The 23721-nt window shown below is 42.0% G+C and overlaps 1 protein-coding gene across 1 annotated transcript in view; it reads right to left on the reverse strand.

The window, feature by feature from the left end:
• The window catches only part of kl (klotho), a 36671-nt gene extending 14894 nt beyond the window's left edge, over positions 1-21777 (reverse strand). Inside the window, exons 1-6 of the mRNA XM_057820708.1 lie at positions 21016-21777; positions 17481-17911; positions 8131-8210; positions 7902-8064; positions 6103-6208; positions 647-793 (exon numbers count right to left, since the gene is read on the reverse strand). Of these exons, the coding sequence (XP_057676691.1) occupies positions 647-793; positions 6103-6208; positions 7902-8064; positions 8131-8210; positions 17481-17911; positions 21016-21771 (1683 nt within the window). The 5' untranslated portion in view covers positions 21772-21777. The remainder of the gene's footprint in view (positions 1-646; positions 794-6102; positions 6209-7901; positions 8065-8130; positions 8211-17480; positions 17912-21015) is intronic.
• Between the last annotated feature and the right edge of the window lie 1944 nt (positions 21778-23721).

The raw sequence follows: 23721 nt of genomic DNA on the forward strand, positions 1-23721 counted from the left end.
GAAACATGAACTCCAACATGTACTATGAAATACTGCAGCAGAGCATGATCCCCTCCCTCCAGAAACGGTCGCAGGGCAGTGTTCCAGCATGACAATGACCCCAAACACATCTCCAAAATGACCGCTGCTTTACTGAAGAGTCTGAGGGTAAAGGTGATGGCCTGGCCAAGAATGTCTCCAGACTTGAACCTGATAGAACATCTTTGGGGGAACCTATAGCAGAAGGCGGAGGTGCGCAAAGTCTCAAATATACGGCAGCTCCGCAACGTCGTCATGGAGGAGTGGAAGAGCATTCCAGTGGCAACCTGTGAAGCTCTGGTCAACTCCATGCCCAGGAGAGTAAAGGCAGTTCCGGATAATAGTGGTGGCCACACAAAATATTGACAGTTGACATGTTGTACGTATGTTGATATTGACAACTTTCACTGAGGGGTTTACTCACTGTTGTTGCCAGGGGTTTAGATATTAATGGCTATATTTTGAGTTATTTTGAGGGGAAAATAAATTAACTCTATATATAAGCTGCACACAGACTACTTTTCATTGTGTCAAAGTGTCATTTTGTCAGTGTTGTCCAATAAAAAAATATACTTAAATATCTACAGAAATGCGAGGGGTGTACTCAATGTATGTTGTTGTGTGTCACCTGCTGCCTGATGCTGACATAGTCGGCGCAGTGCGCGTTGCGGTGTGTCGGTGGCGCTTCCAGGCCGTCCATTCGGGTCAGCTCTCCATTGTCGACGTTCCACACGTACACATTGGGGTCAGCAAACTGACTGGGAGAGCTCTCCACCTCACCAACAAATACATAAAGAACACTACTACATACATTTCCACGCTAACGTGTTCAATGTTGATGGAAAAAAACATTTTTAAAATAAATAGAAATATATTATTTTTGTCTGGATTTTGTAGAAAAGTAACATTTTATAGTAAAACCTACTCACTTCACTTGGAAACAAAAATAGTATATGTACAGTAGACCGGTCCATCGCATAATGGTTAGTTTTTGAATTTCTCCTCCACAAGGCTATTTTTGTTCATCTTTCGGGACAAGACATATATGTGACGTTTGGTGCCATTCAGTACGCACTTACTGTCAGCGACCTCCATAATGGTCTTTCCCTATATCTTTCCACAATGAACTGAAAAAGTGATCCGAAATGAATAAACCGCGCATTTCTTTGTGTGTTTGTAGGTCGTCCAACCACGTATTGCTGTTTTCATTTTGCGTTACTTAGTTGGGAGTTTTATCGGTGGTCCCCTCACCCTGGTGGTAATGCATAGAGAGTGGCAGGGGCCTCACTAGGTTTTAAGAAGAGAGGCTTAGCCCCCAGGAGATGCACAGGACGTAAGTGAACCTAGCGTACAAGCACAAAACTTCACAAACAGTTAACAAACATAATAATTGATTCATTACTATTACTATTATTGTTGTTATATCCGTCTATTTTTTAATACAGTCGAACAACAGGGAAACAAATGGCTACAATTGCAAGTTACTTGGTAGATGGAAGTATCAAAGAATGTTGTCTGTTTTTAAGGGGCCCAAATCGGTCTATCACTCTTCTCTGACTCTTACAGGTCAATAAATTTGGAGGAGTTATTACTAGTGGGGAGAACAAGTATTTGATATACTGCCGATTTTGCTGGTTTTCCCACTTGCAAGCCATGTAGAGGTCTGTAATTTGTATCATAAGTTCTCTTCAACTGTGAGGGACGGAATCTAATACAAAAATCCAGAAAATCACATTGTATAATTTTTAAATAATAAATTTGTATTTAACTGCATGAAATAAGTATTTGATACATTACCAACTAGTAAATATTTCGGCTCTTAGTTATTTTTTAAGAACCCCTCCTGTTCTCCACTCATTACCGGAAGTAACTGCACCTGTTTGAACTTGTTACCTGTATTAAAGACACCTGTTCACATTCTCAAACAAACAAACTCCAACCTCTCCACAATGGCCAAGACCAAAGAGCTGTGTAAGGACATCAGGGATAAAATAATAGACCTGCACAAGGCTGGGATGGGCTACAGGAAAATAAGCAAGCAGCTTGGTGAGAAGGTAACAACTGTTGGAGCGATTATTGGAAAATGGAAGAAGTTCAAGTTGACGGTGAATCTGCTTCTTTCTGGGGCTCCATGCAAGATCTCACCTCGTGGGGCATCACTGATCATGAGGAAGGTGAGGGATCAGCCCAGAACTACATGGCAGGACCTGGTCAATGACCTGAAGAGAGCTGGAACCACAGTCTCGAAGAAAACCATCGGAAACACATTACGCCGTCATGGATTAAAATCCTACAGCGCACGCAAGGTCCCGCTGCTGAAGCCAGTGCATGTCCAGACACGTCTGAAGTTTGCCATCTGGATGATCTAGAGGAGCAATGGGAGAAGGTCATGTGGTCGGATGAGACCAAAATTGAACTTTTTGGTCTGAACTCGGCTTGTCGTGTTTGGAGGAAAAAGAAGGATGAGTACAACCCCAAGAACACCATCCCAACCGTGAAACATGGAGGAGGAAACATCATTTTTTTGGGGCTGCTTCTCTGCCAAGGGTACAGGACGACTGCACCGTATTGAGGGGAGGATGGATGGGGCTATGTATCGCCAGATCTTGGCTGACAACCTCCTTCCTTCATTGAGAGCCCTGAAGATGGGTCATAGCTGGGTCTTCCAGCATGACAACGACCCAAAGCACACAGCCAAGGCAACTAAAGAGTGACTCCATAAGAAGCATCTTAAGGTCCTGGCGTGGCCTAGCCAGTCACCAGATCTGAACCCGATAATAAATCTATGGAGGGAGCTGAAAGTCCGTGTTGCCCGGCAGCAGCCCCGAAACCTGAAGGCTCTGGAGAAGATCTGCATGGAGGAGTGGGCCAAAATCCCTGCTGCAGTGTGTGCAAACCTTGTCAAGGACTACAGAAAACGTTTGGTATCTGCAATAGCAAACAAAGGTTTCTGTACTGAATATTGAGTTTGATTTTTGTGATGTATCAAATACTTATTTCATGCAATTAAATTCAAATTTATCATTTAAAAATCATACACCATGATTTTCTGTTTTTTTTTTATTAGATTCCGTCTGTCACAGTTGAAGAGAACATAAGATACAAATTACAGACCTTTACATGCTTTGCAAGTGGGAAAACTAGCAAAATCGGCAGGGTATCAAATACTTATTCTCCCCACTGTAGTTATGACTATCCGCTGATGATAATCATACGTGAATGTACTCATCCATGCGTAAAGTGAGAAACACAGTTGATAATCCAGAAGGAAGTCACCCCAAAAATAGCAGTAAAAAGAGTGCACACTTAACTCTACTAGGACCTTCACAATGCATTGCAGACTAACAAGCTGGCAGCAACTAAGGAGCAGCATTATTATATAGCTGGGATGTACAGTGATATAATAATAAGTATTTAGTCAACCACCAATTGTGCAAGTTCTCCTACTTGAAAAGATTAGAGAGGCCTGTAATTGTCAACATGGGTAAACCTCAACCATGAGAGACAGAATGTGAAAAAAAAACAGAAAATCACATTGTTCAATTTTTAAAGAATTTATTTCCAAATTAGAGTGGAAAATAAGTATTTGTTCACCTACAAACAAGCAAGATTTCTGGCTGTCAAAGAGGTCTAACTTCTTCTAACGAGGTCTGATGAGGTCTAACGCGGCTCCACTGGTTACCTGTACTAATGGCATCTTTTTTAACTCATTATCGGTATAAAAGACACCTGTCCACAACCTCAGTCAGTCACCAAAGAGCTGTCGAAGGACACCAGAGACAAAATTGTAGACCTGCACCAGACTGAATCTGCAATAGGTAAAAGGCTTGGTGTAAAGAAATCAACTGTGGGAGCAATTATTATAAAATGGAAGGCATACAAGACCACTCATAATCTCCCTCAATCTGGGGCTCCATGAAAGATCTCACCCCGTGGCGTCAAAATGATAACAGGAACGGTGAGCAAAAATCCCAGAACCACACGGGGGGACCTAGTGAATGACCGACAGAGAGCTGGGACCACTGAAAAGAAGGCTACTATTAGTAACACAATGCGCCGCCAGGGACACAAATCCTGCACTGCCAGATGTGTCCCCCAGCTGAAGAAAGTACACATCCAGGCCCGTCTGCGGTTCGCTAGAGAGCATTTGGATAAGCAAGAAGAGGACTGGGAGAATGTGTTATGGTCAGATGAAACCAAAATAGAACTTTTTGGTAGAAACACAGGTTCTCATGTTTGGAGGAGAAAGAATACTGAATTGCATCCGAAGAACACCAGACCCACTGTGAAGCATGGGGGTGGAAACATCATGCTTTGTGGCTTTTTTTCTGCAAAGGGACCAGGACGACTGATCTGTGTAAAGGAAAGAATGAATGGGGCCATGTATTGAGAGATTTTGAGTGAAAATCTCCTTCCATCAGCAAGGGCATTAAGGATGAGACGTAGCTGGGTCTTTCACCATGACGATGGTCCCAAACACACAGCCATGGCAACAAAGTAGTGGCTTCGTAAGAAGCATTTCAAGGTCCTGGAGTGGCCTAGCTGGTCTCCAGATCTCAACCCCATAGAAAATCTGCAGAGGGAGTTGAAAGTCCGTGTTGCCCAACGACAGCCCCAAAACATCACTGCTCTAGAGGAGATCTGCATGGAGGAATGGGCCAAAATACCAGCAATAGTGTGTGAAAAGCTTGTGAAGAGTTCCAGAAAACGTTTGGCCTCCGTTATTGCCAACAAAGGGTACATAACAAAGTACTGAGATGAACTTTTGGTATTGGCCAAATACTTATTTTCCACCATGATTTGCAAATAAATTCTTTAAAAATTTAAACAATGTGATTTTCGGGGGGGGGGTTTCCACATTCTGTCTCTCATGGTACCCATGTTGACAATTACAGGCCTCTCTAAGATTTTCAAGTGGGAGAACTTGCACAATTAGTGGTTGACGAAATACTTATTTGCCCCACTGTAACTTTTGACCGCAAAACAACAAAGGTAAGACGTGTGCAGAGATTGTTTGTAGTGTGCAAGTCAGTCAGGGTTTTATTTGTCAAACACGGAGCAGTTGGTTTATTAATCATATGGGACTTTATGCTGTTAGCTGGGGGCTGGAGCTAACTATCAGCAGTGATAAATACTTACTTTCTTGGAAAACCTTCTTATGTCCATCCTTTATTCATCTATTCACGCTCTGCTCTGTGTGCGCAGCGTCAGAGGTACACATGCACATACTGCAGGTAGTACTACGAGCAAGGTCACAGGGAAAACGCGGACTGGATTTTTAGTAATGTGGACCAGGACGCACTGAAGGGGCTCTCCACCTTACTTTATGAAGTGAGGGGAAACTGACAGATATATGATCATATTAAAGTTAATAATGATAGGTTATATGATTATTGATTCAAACTATTATTCTGGCAACTTCATAGTGAATATGTCAGCATTTTTTTTTAAAACAAAACAAATTAATTAGGGGGGGCTTAAGAATATTTTAGGGGGGCTGAATATATAACTAGTGACCTCACTAAATAATGGACTATGAGCGCAAAATTTTGAGAACTTGTTATTTTCTAGGAAAGGAACAAATATAACCTTGTGGAGCAGCAATTTTCCAAAGTTCATTTTTTTGGACCGGTCTAATGAACAGGTACGTAAACTAGGAATTTTATCTATCTATTGATTTTTTTGTTTTCTTTTATTAATCTCTTGTGATCTCCCATGTTTTAACGTTTTGGCTGCCATTGACCGCAATAGGTGTTCAATCCATTTCAACTGAGAGGGAGCCCCTGCCAGTTGAAATGGATTGGGCGTCTATTGCCACCAAAAGTATTTTCCATATCAATTTCCCTGTTTTACTATCACTACACATACTCTCTGGCCTGGGCTGGCAGTGAATGAGTTAAGCTACTGATAACTTTTAAACGACAGCCATAAATAAGTACATTTGCTCATAAAATGCTAAATTTTGACGTCAATTTGTGGTAAAATGTCACTGTAAAAAGGGAATTTTTCCAAATAAAACAAAAGTTAATGATTGATTAATTCAGGAAGCGAGCTTGTTTATAAACCTTTGAGTTCTCCACTGACCTGAATAGAGTTGGCCGAGACCCCCCAAGCGAAGTCGCACGGGAAAATGCCCTGAGCCGGTCGGTTCTCCGGAAGCTCCGGAAAACCATTCCTCTGGATCACATTCCTGCCGCCAATTACGTTGCGGTTCAAGTACTATGGCGTACCGTACCAATGTGAATCATGAACTATTTGTAAATGTGTAATTAGACTTAGTACGCTAAAAATGACTTCCTCTTAAAGTGCCTGTGACACAAAAAGGCATGTTTATTTCATATTGCACGGGGTATGCTCCCGAATGAAATGGATCGCTTGGATGTGTGTGGAAGCGATCAATATATTTATTCAATTTTTTGAATCCCGCGCTATGAAAATGAGACTTCCGGCCACGGTTTTGGGTTGAGGAACAAGGCGAATTTGACGTCAGTGGACTAATTATTTTCACAATACAGCCATTACTATCGTATGCAGAAGGGCTGCGGATTCAGCTGATTTTGCGGATTAAATTGTTTATTTTTAGTATCATGTCAGCCCAATGTGCTGCAGGCGTTTTCGCTACACCAGGGAGAGTGGTGTGAGGCTTTTTAGATTTCCACAAGATCCTGTTCACTGCGAATAACGGGCAAAACAAGTCTGACAATCAAGAGACTGCTGGACGGATGACTAAATTAGTCAACTATGTGCTATGTTAATGTCAAATACTGGGATCATGGCAAGCATAAGAAAGGGGCTTGAATTTTGTGGGTGATAATGCTCCCTGTCTCACGAGAAGGCCACTCGGCGGCTTGTCGCACACTATGATCGCCTATAGAGCACTATCCTCGGCTTGGACCCGGGTAGCCCCACGCTCTCGTCTCCGGTTCTCGATTGTGTAGACTTCCACCAATCTCAGTCCTCTTGGCATGCCCGCCTATAGAGCGCTATACTCAGCTTGGGCTCAGACAGCCACGCGCCCCAACGTTGGCCGGTTTGTCCACGGAGAATGCGCTATTTTCGGCGTTCATTCCCCTCTGCGTCCCCGGCGACGAGCACTGCCTGCCTGCCGGGGCCACAGCGGAACGACCAGCCGAAACTTGCTCGCCCTTGGGGGCTGGCCGATCGGTGGAGACAAGTGTGTGACATGAGTCGGGGTAGTTTTGTGTGATTTTTTTGTTTTAGAAAGGCGAGAAAGAGACTTGTAAGAGCCGCTCGGTTCGGGTTAGCGTATCGCCTAGCTGTCACGCCTCCTGTTTTGTTTACGCTCTTTCATCCGTCTCCGAAGCCGGGGCAGAAAAATGACAAAAGCCGGACTATCTCCGGTGGCATAAAATACCGTTCGGGAGGTTTAAGAAGTCGGCAGTTTTGACCATTGTGCAGTAATTTAGCCCTGTCGTACTGAATAAATGCATTTTTAATATTTCATATTGCATTTAGCACAAGACTGTTATTTGTAATGACCATGCAATTTATTTTAGAATTAGGGAAAATAGTTAGATAAAAAGAATATCCTGTAAAAATATTGGAGTAGGGAGATTAAAACAATGATGACATTTTGCTGCTCTCTGTCGCATTTTCCTCGTTTCTTCAATTGGCTGAATTCTAAATTAGCTGAAATCTTTACTCTGCCGAAGTCATCACCCAGATGGAGGCGCTAGAGCTCTATAATGACAGGAGGGGCTAAACGGCAGATTAAAAGACTCATTTCTCGTCATCTGCGCATTGCCAAATTGTTGTATGTAGTCGAATCGTCTCAAAATATGATTTTAATTCACATAATAATGCTATTTAAGATTTTTTTATGGTGTCACAGGCACTTTAATGCCATATCAAAGGTCACCAACTTGTAGAAGATGGCCGAAGTCTTGGGCTCTCGCTTCATGTCTGGTGCGTTGAAGTCCACGTAGTAGAGGCCTCGCCTGATGCCGTACTCGCGGTGCCATTCGAAGCCGTCCATCAGAGACCACGCCGTGTAGCCCAGCACCTTCACGCCGTCTACTATGATGGCTGCGAGCATACGCGTGATCAGCTACGTGCGAGGCCTCACCTATGCTGGCATCGTCGTCTGCTCACATTTCAGAGCTTCGGCGATGAACCTCTTCAAGTAATACATATGTTTGGGGTCCTGGGTCTTGGTGCTACCTGACACATACCTCCAAATGACATAACAACACACTATTACTACACAGACTTTACACACTACTCCTATATTATGTAGATAATTTCACAATTACTCTTTCTTTATTGCATCTACTCTCTCACTAAGCTACTGCTTAATGTTACTAATACAGTGGGGCAAATAAGTATTTAGTCAACCATCAATAATGCAAGTTCTCCGACTTGAAAAGATTAGAGAGGCCTGTAATTGTCAACATGGTTAAACCTCAACAATGAGAGACAGAATGTGGGGAAAAAAAATCACATTGTTTGATTTTTAAAGAATTTATTTCCAAATTAGAGTGGAAAATAAGTATTTGGTCACCTACAAACAAGCAACATTTCTGGCTGTCAAAGAGGTCTAACTTCTTCTAACAAGTTCTAATAAGGCTCCACTCGTTACTTGTATTAATGGCACCTGTTTTAACTCATTATCGGTATAAAAGACACCATTCCACCACAACAGTCAGTCACACTCCAAACTCCACTATGGCCAAGACCAAAGAGCTGTCGAAGGACAACAGAGACAAAATTGTAGACCTGCACCAGGCTGGGAAGACTGAATCTGCAATTGGTAAAACGCTTGGCGTAAAGAAATCAACTTTGTGCAGCAATTATTAGAAAATGGAAGACATACAAGACCACTGATAACCTCCCTCAATCTGGGGCTCCATGCAAGATCTCCCCCCGTGACGTCAAAATGATAACAAGAACGTTGAGCAAAAATCCCAGAACCACACGGGGTGACCTAGTGAATGACCTACAGAGAGCTGGGACCACAGTAACAAAGGCTACTATCAGTAACACAAGCCAGGGACTCAAATCCTGCACTGCCAGACGTTTCCCCCTGCTGAAGCCAGTACACGTCCAGGCCCGTCTGCGATTCGCTAGAGAGTATTTGGATGATCCAGAAGGGGACTGGGAGAATGTGTTATGGTCAGATGAAACCAAAATAGAACTTTTTGGTAGAAACACAGGTTCTCGTTTTTGGAGGAGAAAGAATACTGAATTGCATCCGAAGAACACCATACCCACTGTGAAGCATGAGGATGGAAACATCATGCTTTGGGGCTGTTTTTCTGCAAAGGGACCAGGACGACTGATCTGTGTAAAGGAAAGAATGAATTGGGCCATGTATCGAGAGATTTTGAGTGAAAATCTCCTTCCATCAGCAAGGGCATTGAAGATGAGACGTGGCTGGGTCTTTCAGCATGACAATGATCCCAAACATACAGCCAGGGCAACAAAGGAGAGGCTTCATAAGAAGCATTTCAAGGTCCTGGAGTGGCCTAGCCAGTCTCCAGATCTCAACCCCATAGAAAATCTGTGGAGGGAGTTGAAAGTCCGTGTTGCCCTACGACAGCCCCAAAACATCACTGCTCTAGAGGAGATCTGCATGGAGGAATGGGTCAAAATACCAGCAACAGTGTGTGAAAAGCTTGTGAAGAGTTACAGAAAACATTTGGCCTCCGTTATTGCCAACAAAGGGTACATAACAAAGTATTGAGATGAACTTTTGGTATTGACCAAATACCTATTTTACACCATGATTTGCAAATAAAAATTCTTTAAAAATCAAACAATGTGATTTTCTGTTTTTTTTTTCTTCCCACATTCTGTCTCTCATGGTTAAGGTTTACCCAATTTGACAATTACAGGCCTCTTTAATATTTTCAAGTGGGAGAACTTGCACAATTAGTGGTTGACTAAATACTTATTTTCCCCACTGTATGTCATCATGAGAGGTGGGTAGTAACGCGTTATTTACTTAAGTAACTTGTACATCTAAGAGTAGTTTTACTCAGCCATACCTATTACTTTTACTTGAGTAGATTTGTGAAGAAGAAATGCTACTCTTACTCTGCTACTTTGGGCTACACTACTCGTTACATTTTTCCTCTTCATTCTACATTATAGATTTTTACTCTTTTTGTGTCAGTTTGCTCGACGCCAACAACAGCTCTACCATTTTCACCAATGACACGTCGCAACAATATTCACATGACTCCATTATACCAATCAGACTCAAGCTTGTCATTCTATGACCACGCCCGCCTGTTCAACCATGAGGCGTCTTTAACCAATGTAAAAAATGAAGTATTTGACATAAAGTGCTGCCGTCAACATGACTCGAAAGCACAATTTTAGTCTCTCTCTCAGTTTTTACTTAGCACCGATTGACCACGGAAAAGCAGAGCTATGATCCTTTTAATGTCATAATAGTAAATAGGTTTTCTCCACTAGAGTGCAATCATGCTCTTAGGACGAATGATGCTTCATTTGTGGAGACTTTTTCTCTCTCGCCAGAATTCAATGATTTTTTTTGTTTTTGTTTAGGGTTGTATTTTTTGGCTTAATGTGGTTATGTAATAGATGATAGTGCATAATAATACGAACAGTTCATATAAAAAACTTTGTACTGAGAAAAAAAATACCTTTGTTAAAAAAAAAGCAAACATCGTAAGCAGTTACTCACAATGTTACTCATTACTTGAGTATTATTTTAACCAAATGCTTTTTCACTTGTACTTGAGTAGATTTTTTTGATGACGACTTTTACTTTTACATGAGTAATATCATTTTGAAATAACACTACTCTTACTTGAGTAAAATTTGTGGCTACTCTATCCACTTCTAGTCATCACTTTAATGATCACACAGCTGCTGTAAGTCATACTGTTCCCCAAATCCTTAAAGCGGAAGTTCAGAATTTTTGACATGAGGCTTAATCTTCAAGTTAGCGGGGGATTAATTACTTGGTGGAGTTGATTTCAACAAATTCCGTGCAGTTTGTAAGTTATTTGTTTCAGGACTCTGGAGTGGCTAAACTAGCAAGAGTCAACAGGACCTACTAAGCATGCCAATAATAAAAAGATACGGATCTACAAATAGAGCCAACATATTCAAATAAATTCAAAATGCAGATCATTGTTCCAAAACACCCATGCAGCCAAAACAACATCACAAAAAAGCAGCCGTAATTCATTTCATTCTGCAGGACTATTTTTTTTAGATGCGTAATATGACTACAATAAAGAGGAGGAGTGCTTCGGCCACTTGTGCTCACGGTGCATTCCAGGAATGTGGGAAGTCAGACTTATCCCACTCGGAGGGTACAAGTTGCGACCTCAAAGCGTTCCTGGTGAATGTAAACAGCAAAGATGGCTGATTTGCATTTAGAGGCTGTGGAAACAGACAGAAGAAATGGGCAAAGGAATGTTTCCACAAATTCCTAATGAAGAACAAGGAACAATATAAACTGGTTACTTCCTGCTGGCTACGACATAAAAAATTAGCGGTGAAAAAAAAACGATGTGATATCACACCGCTGTGCTCCTTTGCAGAGCTTCTGGATTACAAATGTTGCTGTTCATACTGCAATTATTGACATGCAATGTTAAGTTTTAATAACTTTTTATCCTGAAAACATAGCCAACACTAATGATTACATGGCTTATCGATGATTTTCATGTGTGCATATGTTGTTTTTTTTATTGGCGTGCTAAATCAGCCCAACTGACTCGCACTAGCTTAGCCGCTCCGGAGCCCTGAAACTAACAAATAACTAACAAACTACACCAAATTTGTTGAAATCAACTCCACCGACTACTTAAACCCTCGCTAACTCGAAGTTAAAGCCTGATGTCAAAAATCCCGTACTTCCCCTTTAAGTATTTTAAAGGATAATAATACCTCATTGGCTGCCATTGACAGTGACAAGCGTCCAATCTATTCTAACTGTGAGGGTTAGCAGCAACCAACAATAAATGTCTCAATAGTGTATCGCAAGAATATTATTTTTAGACCTCAAGGCTTCGTGACGTCACCATCGTAAACCAGAAGTGGGTAAACATAGAAGTGCACTCGCATACAACCCATGCAAGTACTGCTTGTTTTCTGCCGGTAATCTTTTAAAAAAGAACATGCCGAGTAAACACTGTTGGTGCTATGGAACTTGGAGAAACGACTCTAGATATTAAAACATATGAAGGATCTTTTCTTCATATGTTTCCCGAAGCCAAAAACTGGATCAACTTGTGCGGACGTCCAAAAGACCAGTTTAACGCCAGCAAGGTGAAGCCATTCACTTTCATATGCAGTAAACATTTTGTTGTGGGCCATGGTCCTACAGAGGATGAAGAGGTAAGCCATTTTGATATTTTTACTTATATTTTAGCGTTGCGTTTTGCCGTGCTGCTTCTGTCTGATAATGAATGACCTGAAAAAAATTAGAATAGTATCTGACTGCCACTGTTGTTATCTTTTCTGTTGTAAAGAAACAACTTTAGTAAGGGGGAAGTGTTAATAAATTAATAGAATTAAGATTTGTCAATGAAACATTTAAAAGTCTGCGTTGGCTGTCACTAAGTAGCATTTGCATTAGCTACACAAAATTAGCAATATAAATTACCCCCCAAAAGGATATAATATATTAGAAAGACAGGGCATATGGTGGTAAAGGACAGATTGTTGAAACAGGAGAATGTCATTGTCAGTGGCGTAAGGCAATGCACACAAGAAAAAGAAAAAAGCTACCTCTGGCTCAGGTCAGCATTTTTTCCCGTCTTTTTAAGTCCTCGCACTCAAGCCAGCTCTTTAACTAAATATCTGCATGTTCTTCCACATCTTTACCAGTGAATTTGGCACCAGGGATATCATTTTCGGACAGAATTGGTAGGTTTAGCTCAGTAAACATCTCGTTCGTACACTATTGACATGCATTTAGCATTCGGGGACAAATGCGAGCTTGACCCCCCCAGCAACAGTTGCTAACGTCATTAATATTAAAGAGCAAAGGTGACGTCATACGTGCGGTACGCTACTGAATTTTAATAAAGTAACTTTTTTCTCCACAGATTTGGAAGAATTAAATGATAAGAATTTCCTGTTTGTATGTCGTACCAAAGCATTTGTATGTGTGAATGTTCGAAATTTGAAGGTAAATGCTAAAACTAATTTCTGCTAACATGTTTTCAATAGGGTGCTAGCTTTCAGCTAGTAATTTTACTATTAGTATATACAGTGCCCTCCATAATTATTGGCACCCCTGAAAAAGATGTGTTTTTTAGCTTCTAATATTTTTTTTATTCAAATAATATGTGACCTTCAAGACATGTTCATTCATTCAGTGGGGAAAAAATCCCACATAAAGAAATAATTATTTGACATCAAATAATGTGTGTCACAATTATTAGCACCTCTGGTGTTAATAACCCCCTTTTGCCAACAAAAGAAGGTCTGGGGACTGAGATGGCCATGGGAGGAGCTTGATTTTGTGTCTGGTGAACCATTTCTGTGTAGATTTGGCCATATGTTTAGGGTCATTGTCTTGCTGAAAGACCCAGTGACGACCCATCTTCAGCTTTCGGGCAGAGGGCAACAGATTTTGATTTAAAATGTCCTGGTATTTCAAAGCATTCATGATGCCATGCACCCTAACAAGGTTCCCAGGGCCTTTGGAAGCGAAACAGCCCCACAGCATCACTGACCCACCCCCATACTTCACAGTGGGTATGAGGTGCTTTTCAGCATGCGCATCTTTCGTGGCACGCCAGACCCACTTAGAGTGTTTGTTGCCAAAAAGCTCAATATTGGTCTCATCTGGCCAAAGCACAAGGTCCCAGTTGAAGCCTGGGACCGTGTGTATTTTTGTGTGAGATAATTATGGAGGGCACTGTAACTTTACAGGGCCTCTTTACCAGGGGTAAAATGACTAAAATTTCTTGCTGGAACTCCCCGACGTGAAGGTCGCCACGGAGCCAGAAATTTTATTTACTGTATGTATCTTTTTTTATTTCATTTTTTGGGGGGGTCAAACCTGTTAAACTACTGAAATGCAAAGAAAACTGTTTAGGCACAGTTATTTCTATAACACATACAAAAACTGATTTCATTCAAAATTGTATTTTTTTCAATGATTTGCAAAATACAAGTTAACAAAAACAGCAATAACCCCAACCTCCATCTCCTAATTTTTATTTTCCCCCATTTCCTCACATACTAAATGCCAAATCACCATTTTGATCCATTTAATGTTATATTGCCCTTTTTTTGACGAATCAATTTAACCTTTTTTTTTTTTTTTTTTTTTTTGCTGTTCCAGAAAACATGCACATTTGAACCAATCAGAGCTAATCTCTGCTGATCACATGTCAGTATGTCAGCCAATTGAATGGATAAATGAGTCCAGGTGTTTAGCTTTGCTGCGTGCATTCGCATATTGACGTGACTCATCATCGTCAGATAACTGCAGCAGCTGGGGAAACCTCCATGTCATCCGTGAAATAAAATAAATAATAAATATTGGTGGAAACGGATTACGGTACACAAGCACTTTATTATGCTTGTTGTTAACACTTGTGTATGTAAATCTTATGTTGGTAGATTGTTTTCTTCTTGGAGATGAAATGCATGTGTGGCAGCTTGGCAATTTTAAAAAAATAATTTTTTTTTACATAGTGTTTTGACAGTTGCCGCCATATTTTCAGAATCAAAGCACCGTGAACCAGAACAGCATTCCGGCCGTGAATCTTATACCGGAACTGCGTTCCTGACCGTTCTGGCCCACTTTCACCCCTGCTCTTTACATTAATTAGTTAGTTCTGGGCTTGAAAATGTTTTCTTCGGAAAAGATTTATATGTTTTTTTGGTTTTTTTTCAAAGCATCAGCAGTAAAGTCACCATTTCCGCCTTGCAGCATGTGTGTCACATCACATTGTTATTTTTACTGAATACAAATTAAACTAGGCCTGCAAGCAGGACTGAACGGGCCCTCGCAATCTAGCGCAACTCGGACGTCATGCAACTCGGACAGTGTGCAGGTCAGGGTGGTGGCAGATCGTCCTCTCTAATCATCTCATTAGAGCCTAACATGCGCGAAAGTTGCCTCTTTACATTCACACACCTAAGAGATAAAAACCCCTATTGGACAGAGGACTACAAAAAAGGAGCGAATAAAGGGTCATCACAGCAACAGACAGAGACATGTGGACATGGGCCGTAAAATAAGCATTTTAAAAGGTCTTGAAACTACAATGACCAACCTGAAAAGAACTGGACATATATTTTAAAATATGAGTGACTTTCTATTGCCACTAGTTGGCGCTGTAGGGTTTATGCAAATGACCCCTACAGGACCCTTCAGACTATGACTCAACAAGCACGATATGTTTGGCGCAGATGTGTTGTAGAAGTTATGACTGTTCAAAACTTGTGGTGAGACGAAATGGCTTCAGTCATTTTTACTTCTCCTGTTGGACCCTTCTGCTTCAACCAAACCTCAGTATTTTTCATCAGGCACCTGAACACATGTCTTAAGGCTCCCCTGATGCAGGTTTGAGGTGAATAGATTTTTTTTCCTTGGAGGAGGAGCCTGTTTCGTAAAAAAGGCATTTCCTGTTCCCACTAGGGGGCGCTAGGCCTAATGAGTAATATTTCAATGCACTCGTGTTAAGGGTGGGATCCCGCACATACATGCCAGATATGAAAAAGATTGAACGTTGTTTCAAGGAGCTGTTAGTCCTTTACTGAATTTGTCATTTTGCCGAAAAAATGGCCGACTTTGGCACCACGCCCAGGTCAGACCCATGAATGAAAACGCACCATTTTGAAAAGTTTAGATTTCATATGTCTCCTGAATTGTCTAACCAATTTTGAAGATGATCCAACTGATTCCCTCTGTGACAAGGTCTCAAATGTGCACCCTGTTAATTGATAAAAATTTCACATTCGATCCAAAATACCCGATTTCCTGTTGGGTTTGGAATATGGGTGCAAGAGACTTTTTGGAGCAGTTTTGCACAAGGTATCGACTCCCCAAATTTCATTGCTCTACGTTAAAAAAACCTAATAGGAAACGCCTTTTTGAAAAATTCAAGGGGGCGCCACTGAGCCATTTTGTTACATTTTTTTGTAACGTTGCAAGATTATCGAAATCCACACAAAGCCGCGTGTATGTGCAAAATTTGGTGAGTTTTCGTGCATGTCCAGGCCTCCAAATGTAAACTGGACTAGAAATGGACAGAAATTTCACATTCGATCCAAAATACCTGATTTTCTGTTGGATTTGGAATATGGGTGCAAGAGGCTTTTTTGAGCAGTTAGGCATAAGGTATCTACTCCCCAAATTTCATTGCTCTACGTTGAAAAAACCCAATAGGAAAGGCCTTTTTTAAAACTCCTTTCTGTCGCCACTAGTTGGCACTGTAGAGTTGATGCAAATGACCCCTACAGGACCCTTCAGGGTATGACTCTCAACAAGCATGGGAAGTTTGGCGCAGATATGTTGTATATCTGCTGAGTTATGACTGTTCAAAGTATTTTGCGAGACAAATTGTTGATGATCATTTTCACTTTCATGTTTGGACCCCTCCGCTTCAACGAAACCTCAATATTTTTCATCAGGCACCTGAACACAGGTCTTAAGGCTCCCCTGATGCAGGTTTGAGGTCAACAGATTTTTTTCCCTTGGAGGAGGAACCTGTCTCGTAAAAAAAGGCATTTCCTGTTCTCACTAGGGGGCGCTAGGCCTAATGGGTAATATATCAATGCAGTCGTGTTCAGGCTGGGATACCGCATATACATGGCAGATATGAAAAAGATTGAATTTTGTGTCAAGGAATTATTAGTCATTTACTGAATTCGGTGTTTTGCCGAAAAAATGGCCGACTTTGGCACCACGCCCAGGTCAGACCCGTGAATGAAAACACACCATTTTAGAAACTTAAGATCTCATATGTCTCCTGAACAGTCTCACCAATTTTGAAGATGATCCAACTAACTCCCTCGGCGAAAAGGTCTCAAATGTGCACCCTGTAAATCGATAAAAATTTCATATTCGATACAAAATAACCGATTTCCTGTTGGATTTGGAATATGGGTGCCAATGCTTTTTTGAAGCGGTTTTAGACAAGGTATAGACTCCCCAAATTTCATTGCTCTACGCTGACAAACCCTAATGTTATAGGCCAATTTTAAAATTTCAAGGGGGCGCCACTGAGCCATTTTGTTACATTTTTTTGCAACGTTGTTAAATTATCGAAATTTACAATTTTCCGCACGTATGTGCAAATTTTGGTGACTTTTCGCGCATGCTCAGGCCTCCAAATTGGCCGTTTTCATTTGCCCTGAAAAAAAAAAAAAAAAATCCTTTGCAAAACAATAGGGCCTTCGCACGCCTAGTGCTCGGGCCCTAATTAAATTGATGTAAGTAGTTTGAAAACAAATGTTTATCGGTGCTCAAAATGTCTAGATGAGAAGACAATTACCATCCGCTCTGCACTACAAAGATGTCGGGCCTGTCGTACTCCGCGCTGACCCAGTAAAGCAGCATGCGCAGGTCCAAGTCCTCCTGCTGACCGAACTTGAGGCTGTCGTTGATGAGCTGGAAGCTGAGGGCGGCGCTGTGAGACAGGGCGAAGAAGTCGGCGGCACCCAGCAGCCGCCGACGCTCCGCGGCGCCCAAGGCCGGCAGTCTGGCGCCCAGACGGGCCTTCATGCAGGCCGGGTAGTCGCCATCTCCGAACAGCGGTCCGGCGAACCAGCCTAGCACGTGCTCCAGAGAGCACTGGCACTCGCGCAGGCTCTCTAAACGGGTACGGCTAGGGCGCACCCAGTGTGATGCCAGTGCAATGGACACGCGGCCGCCTTGGCGATGTCGGTAGTTGCGGTTGTACGCGTGCCAAGCCGCTGCGTGAGCCTCACACACAAAACAAAAAATCAATAATAAGGCAACATTAATTTCAAACCCTTAGCTATGTTTCGAGACCCTAAAATTAACCTTTAGGGCACCCATTAGCTGCCATTGGCGGCAAAAGGCATCCAATAAATTTTGACTTGGAGGGCCGAATGAACAGTGGCGCGTGCAAGTGGGGTGCTGAGGGTGCTGCAGCACCTCCTGGTGTTCGGGTGGAAAAAAAGTGTTTTGGTAGATTTTCTTTTGTTTTGTTTTGTTAAAAATAAATCAATTAATAAAACATATCGAAACAATAACATTTAACTTTGGGGATTAAATATATATGTTGAAAAAGTTTTTTGTTGTTGTCAATAACATGGTCACTACCTGACACCTTCCTTGCTACCCGGTCATGTTGGATAAGGTGTTATATTAAAACGGAAAAGTTAACTGTTGACAAAGGACGCGTTAACATGGCGCAAAAATAAATTTAGCCATTTTAGCTTAAAAAAAAAAAAAAAAAAAAAAGCAAAATTTTCCAAAATTCAATTTGAGGTCGAAAATGAAGATGATTCTGATAGTTTATCATTTATTTATAGTGCCCAGAGAGGAAGTTTTAGACGGTGGAGAACTTCAAATAGCTTGCATTTTAGCCAAACTATTATTTATTGTTGCTGTTGAGCTCCCACCGTTCAGATCGCTGTTGGGTATTCGTGTGAAATTTATTTGAGTGTTGTGAAAAGTGGGTGTTAAACCGAGGTTTTTAGTTTTCAAATGTGTTTGTGTGTCATTGCGCTGTCTAGGATTTGCGAGGATTTGCATTATAATACATGGGCACTTTTATTTCCAATACAAAAACTCCAACACACACTGCAGGTGAAATAGAACGCTGTCTTTGTAGTAGCCAAGGAGTAGTACGTAAACTATCCAGCAAGTGTGTGTACTGCCATTGTGCGCGCCTTGGATGGAGAAAAACAAATTTGGACAAAGGGCTGTTTTTGGATGGGAAAAACAAAATAAGATCCTCCGCACCCCCTGCTGTGAGTGACTTTCAGTGCCCCTGTGGATCAACGAATAAAATGAACGTTCATTTACGCAACATTCAAAGTTTCAAAAGAGGTGTTTCAGAAATATTACAAAAATATCAGATAGGCAAGTTTTCCACAAAATGATGGATAGATTATTGGAATTAAACTAAATTCAAATAAGAATGTTTCCTATTAATCCTAGTAAACTAACTAACTCACCCAAGGGCGTAGGTTTGCATAGGGACAGTAGGGACCAACTTTTCAGGATGTTCAAATTGTCCCCACCAACTTTTAAGCAACCTTATTTCCATTATATGATGAGTCCAGTTATACTGTAAAGGTAATTTAGATTGTCTTCCCATATGTTGTAAGGATAGAATAGACACTACCATTATTAAGTGAATTATTTTCATTATGTTCAGACGTATATTTATCCCTTTTCACTTGCTGGATGTGCTCGTCCATTTTTGCTCCTTCCAGTGCACAATGTTTTTTTGGCTACTGACATGAAACCCCTGCCACACACACGCACACTGACACAACCCCAACAGATTCATGTTGACAACACCACTAATTTTGCTACTGAAAGTCTGACCTGCGTCAGAGTTAGCATCACATTAAACTGTGTGAACCTGCAAAACTACTGCAGTCAGGCCAGCCACAAGAAACAATCAAGTCAAGCTTTGTCGCCCGGATAGGGCAACTTGCCAAAGCGCGCCCAAGTCCGCCGCCCAGCGCTAATGACATGAAACCCATGCCACACAGACACACGCACACTGACACAACCCTTACAGATTCATGTTGACAACATGCCATCTCCTCCGTTCCTTCAAAGAGGAGGGATATTAGAAGGTTGTTTTTTTTTTTTTCCGGCCAGCAGCAGCCACTGTAAGTAATGTAAAAAGACGTCAATGTTGTGGAGGTGGGGGAAAACACCACCAATTTTGCTACTGAAAGTCTGACCTGTGTCAGAGTTAGCATCACATTAGATTGTGTGAACTTGCAAAACTACTGCGGTCAGGCCAGCCACAAGAAACAATCAAGTCAAGCTTTGTTGCCTGGATAGGGCAACTTGCCTAAGCATGCCCAAGTCCGCAGCCCAGCGCTAATGAGATGAAACTCCTGCCACACAGACACACGAACACTGACACAACCCTGACAGATTCATGTTGACAACATGCTACTGTAAGTATTGTAAAAAGATGTCAATGTTGTGGAGGTGGGGGAAACACTACTAATTTAGCTACTGAAAGTCTGACCTGTGTCAGAGTTAGCATCACATTAAACTGTGTGAACTTGCTTGCTAGCCTGCAAAACTGCTGCTGTCAGGCCAGCCACAAGGAACAATGAAGTCAAGCTAGCCGTCCTTCGTTTGGATCATTGTTTGTATTTTGTGTATTATGCTAATGTAACGCGGTGGCTTCAGAGTGCAAGTCACTTTATTTTAAAAAAAAAAAAAAAAAAGGGGGAGCTGTCCAAGAATGGGTCCACTGCAGGGGGACACTGACATAAACATGAACTGACATGGACAATTGGACATGAACCGACATGAAAAAAGAAATCTGTTAAATGAAATCACACATCAGAATGTCATGAGAGTACTTTGGTTCCAGTCTTGGGGTAGTCTAGTATGCCTCAGATAGATTGGTCCTTGGATTTATCAGATTTTTTTTTCATGATTTTTTTTCCCAAGTCACTTTAATATTACAATACTTTAGTTTAGCCTAGAGGTTTAGTGTCCCCCAGAAGTGGACACGTTTTTTTAATAAAAGAACTTGTACTTCAAAATGTTTCTTTAGTAGTTATTGAAAACAAAAGTGAATCGACTGTTGTATCACCTGAACCAATGCACATGAAAGTTAGTATAAGTCAATAGATATTTATTTTGCGTTGATCATTTCGCCTATCAATTAATTAGGTTCATATTCATGAAAAATGTAGCCCTGAGCGCCGTTCAAGAATCTTCTTGGTCTTATTAATGTCCTGTCCCCAGCAAAAAGTGTACATGCAGGTTGTTATAGCATCCCTGCCAAACCTACGCCCTTGAACTCGCCCTATCCTCACCCTTATCTAGAAGAATAATTGGGTTTGACCTCTGACCTGGAGCAGCACGTGTCCCACCCGGTAAGGCAGGTCGGGGTCGCCCTTGACGCCCGGGGCGACCACTCCGGTGCCGTAGCCGTGTCGGGCCACCACGAAAGGGTTGTCGATGGTGATCCACCACCTGACGTGGTCGCCGAACTCCCGGAAGCAGAAGTCGGCGTAGTCCCGAAACACCTCCACCATCTGCGGGTTGCTCCAGCCGCCCAGGCGCCGCTGCAGCGCGTCGGGTAGGTCCCAGTGGTACAGGGTGACCACCGGCTCCACGCGGGCGTCCTTGAGCCGTGCCAAAAGCCCGCGGTAGTAGCGCACGCCCGCCTCGTTGAGGCTCCCACGGGTGCCGTTGGGGAAGATACGCGGCCACGACAGCGAGAAGCGGTAGTGGCTGACGCCCAGCTGGCGGATGGCGCGCACGTCGGCCGCCGCGTTGTGGTAACTGTCGCTACCCACGTCGCCCTTCGCCATGCGGTTGCCGCCCCGCGTGAAGGTATCCCAGATGGACGGACCCTTGCCGTCCTTGTCGGACGCCCCCTCCACCTGGTAGGCGGCCGTGCCCACCGCCCACATGAAGCCCGGCGGGAAAGTGCCGTGCAAGAAAGCTTTGTCGCCCGGATAGGGCAACTTGCCGAAGCGCGCCCAAGTCCGCAGTCCAGCGCCCGGTCTGGCGGAGGTGCGAGCGGGCCAGGCGGCCAGCCAGACGGCCAGCAGCGCCCAGCGACAGGTGGCGACTCTCATGGACGAGCTAAGGTGCACCATGCCCGGGAAAACTTTGACGTTTGAGCCCCTCCGGCCTGTGGGGGAGTGAAGGGGCCCCGCTCTGTCAATCATTTGCAGAGCAGCTGACAAGAGGGAAAGTGTCCAGCAACACAGGAAGTACCAGGTGAAGCTTTATTCCCCCCCCCCCTCATCATTAATTATCATTAATGTTCTATCATAAGCATGTTTGGTGTGACGCAGGTGGTGTGAGCACATTTACATTGACGCTCTTTAGGATGATCGGTGGCAAGTGAGAGCCTATTCCTCACTGGACTCTGCATGGTTTTTCATACAAATCTACAGAGGAGGGTAGAGGGGCCAAAAATTGTACTCAAATATGAGTAGCTCTACTTCAAAATAATATTGCTTAAGTAAAAGTAGTCATCCAAAAAATGTACTCAAGTACAAGTAAAAAAGTATTTGGTGTAAAGAATACTCAAGTAATGAGTAACATTGTGAGTAACTGCTTACAATGGTTTTTTTTTTCTATGAACTTTTATTATTATTTCTTCTTATTATGATATTTTTTAAAATGAATTCCGGCGAGGGAAAAAAGTTACAGAAATGAAGCATTATTCATCCAAAGAGCATGAGTGCCCTCAAGTGGAGATAATAGTTCCTGGTTTGAATAGTGAATACAGTGATCCGTCGTTTTTCACGGGAAATAGGGACCAGAACCAGTGGCACTCCCAAGGGGTGGCCACGGCCACCCCTATAAATTTGTTGGCCACCCACTGGCCACCCCGCTTGCCAGTAAATCGTAGATTGTTGTAGCATCAGTTGTGCATTTCATCCCAAATGCAAATCTGCCAGCACCTGCTTTTCTCCAGTAATTATTTTGTTTTGTCAAATGTACACCTTATGTCTAAAGTATACATAACACAATAAAACAGAATTGCTGTGGAAGTCAAAATGTTGACTGGACAGTTATGGACTATGCACATTAAATCATTAGTAACATAAAATATTACACAATACACCAAAGTATTTCAGTAGCCATGTCCTTAAGCCTTTCTGATAGTTTTCCCCTGACCTTTTTACTGCAATAATATAATGAAAACCTGAAATTATGGCTTGTAGTTTTGGTGTGCCACCCCAAGATTTTAAGTGGCCCCATCTGGCCACCCCTATGAAAAATTTCTGGAGGTGCCACTGACCAGAACCTGCCGTGATAAGTAAAAAACCGCGAAGTAGCACCCCCGCCCCCCAAAAAATATATATGCTAATATATATATCAATGTATTTATTTAGATTTAGCATTGGAAAAAGATGTCATATACTGGTATAGCGGAAAACACTCAGGTGACTTGAATTTCCACTCTGAGACCCCCAATTTGGCCAAATTTCAAAATTGTCCTATATACTGTACATGTGTGATACATCGTACCTCAATTTTCTCAGGGAAGACCATTTTTTAACAAGAGGGCATTTTTAAAACAAAAAAACAATTTAAACGGCAAAATCCGAACTGGAGGTGAGAGCACGCGAGAGCATAATTAAAGACGCCATGATTTTAACGAGATATTATCGCGTACTTACCTCTTTTCAATCCAAAAACTCCATGTATAGCCGAGTGTCAGGACACAGCTGTGGATGGCCACAGCCTGATTTTTGGGAGAATTTATGGGTGAAACATGGTAATATAATAAGGGTCACGATGCAGAAATCGCAGACATCAAGGAGTGGTCGAGATTTTCATATATTTACCCTTTTAAACTTTTTTTCCCCATTTTTTTTGGATAGACTATTTATCACCTAAAATATTGGGGAAAATGTGACAGTAACAAACAAACAAACAAAAAAAAAACAAAAAAAAAAAAAAACAATTAAGCGATAGAGGTAGATATCTGTGACTTTTTTTTTTAGATTATATTATATACTAATTATGACGTAATTTGTTTAAAAGTTTAAAATATGCGACTGAAATTTTTTTTTTTTTTTTTTCAAACA

This window comes from Corythoichthys intestinalis, chromosome 18 (genome assembly GCF_030265065.1).
Source record: "Corythoichthys intestinalis isolate RoL2023-P3 chromosome 18, ASM3026506v1, whole genome shotgun sequence".
NCBI lineage: Eukaryota > Metazoa > Chordata > Actinopteri > Syngnathiformes > Syngnathidae > Corythoichthys > Corythoichthys intestinalis.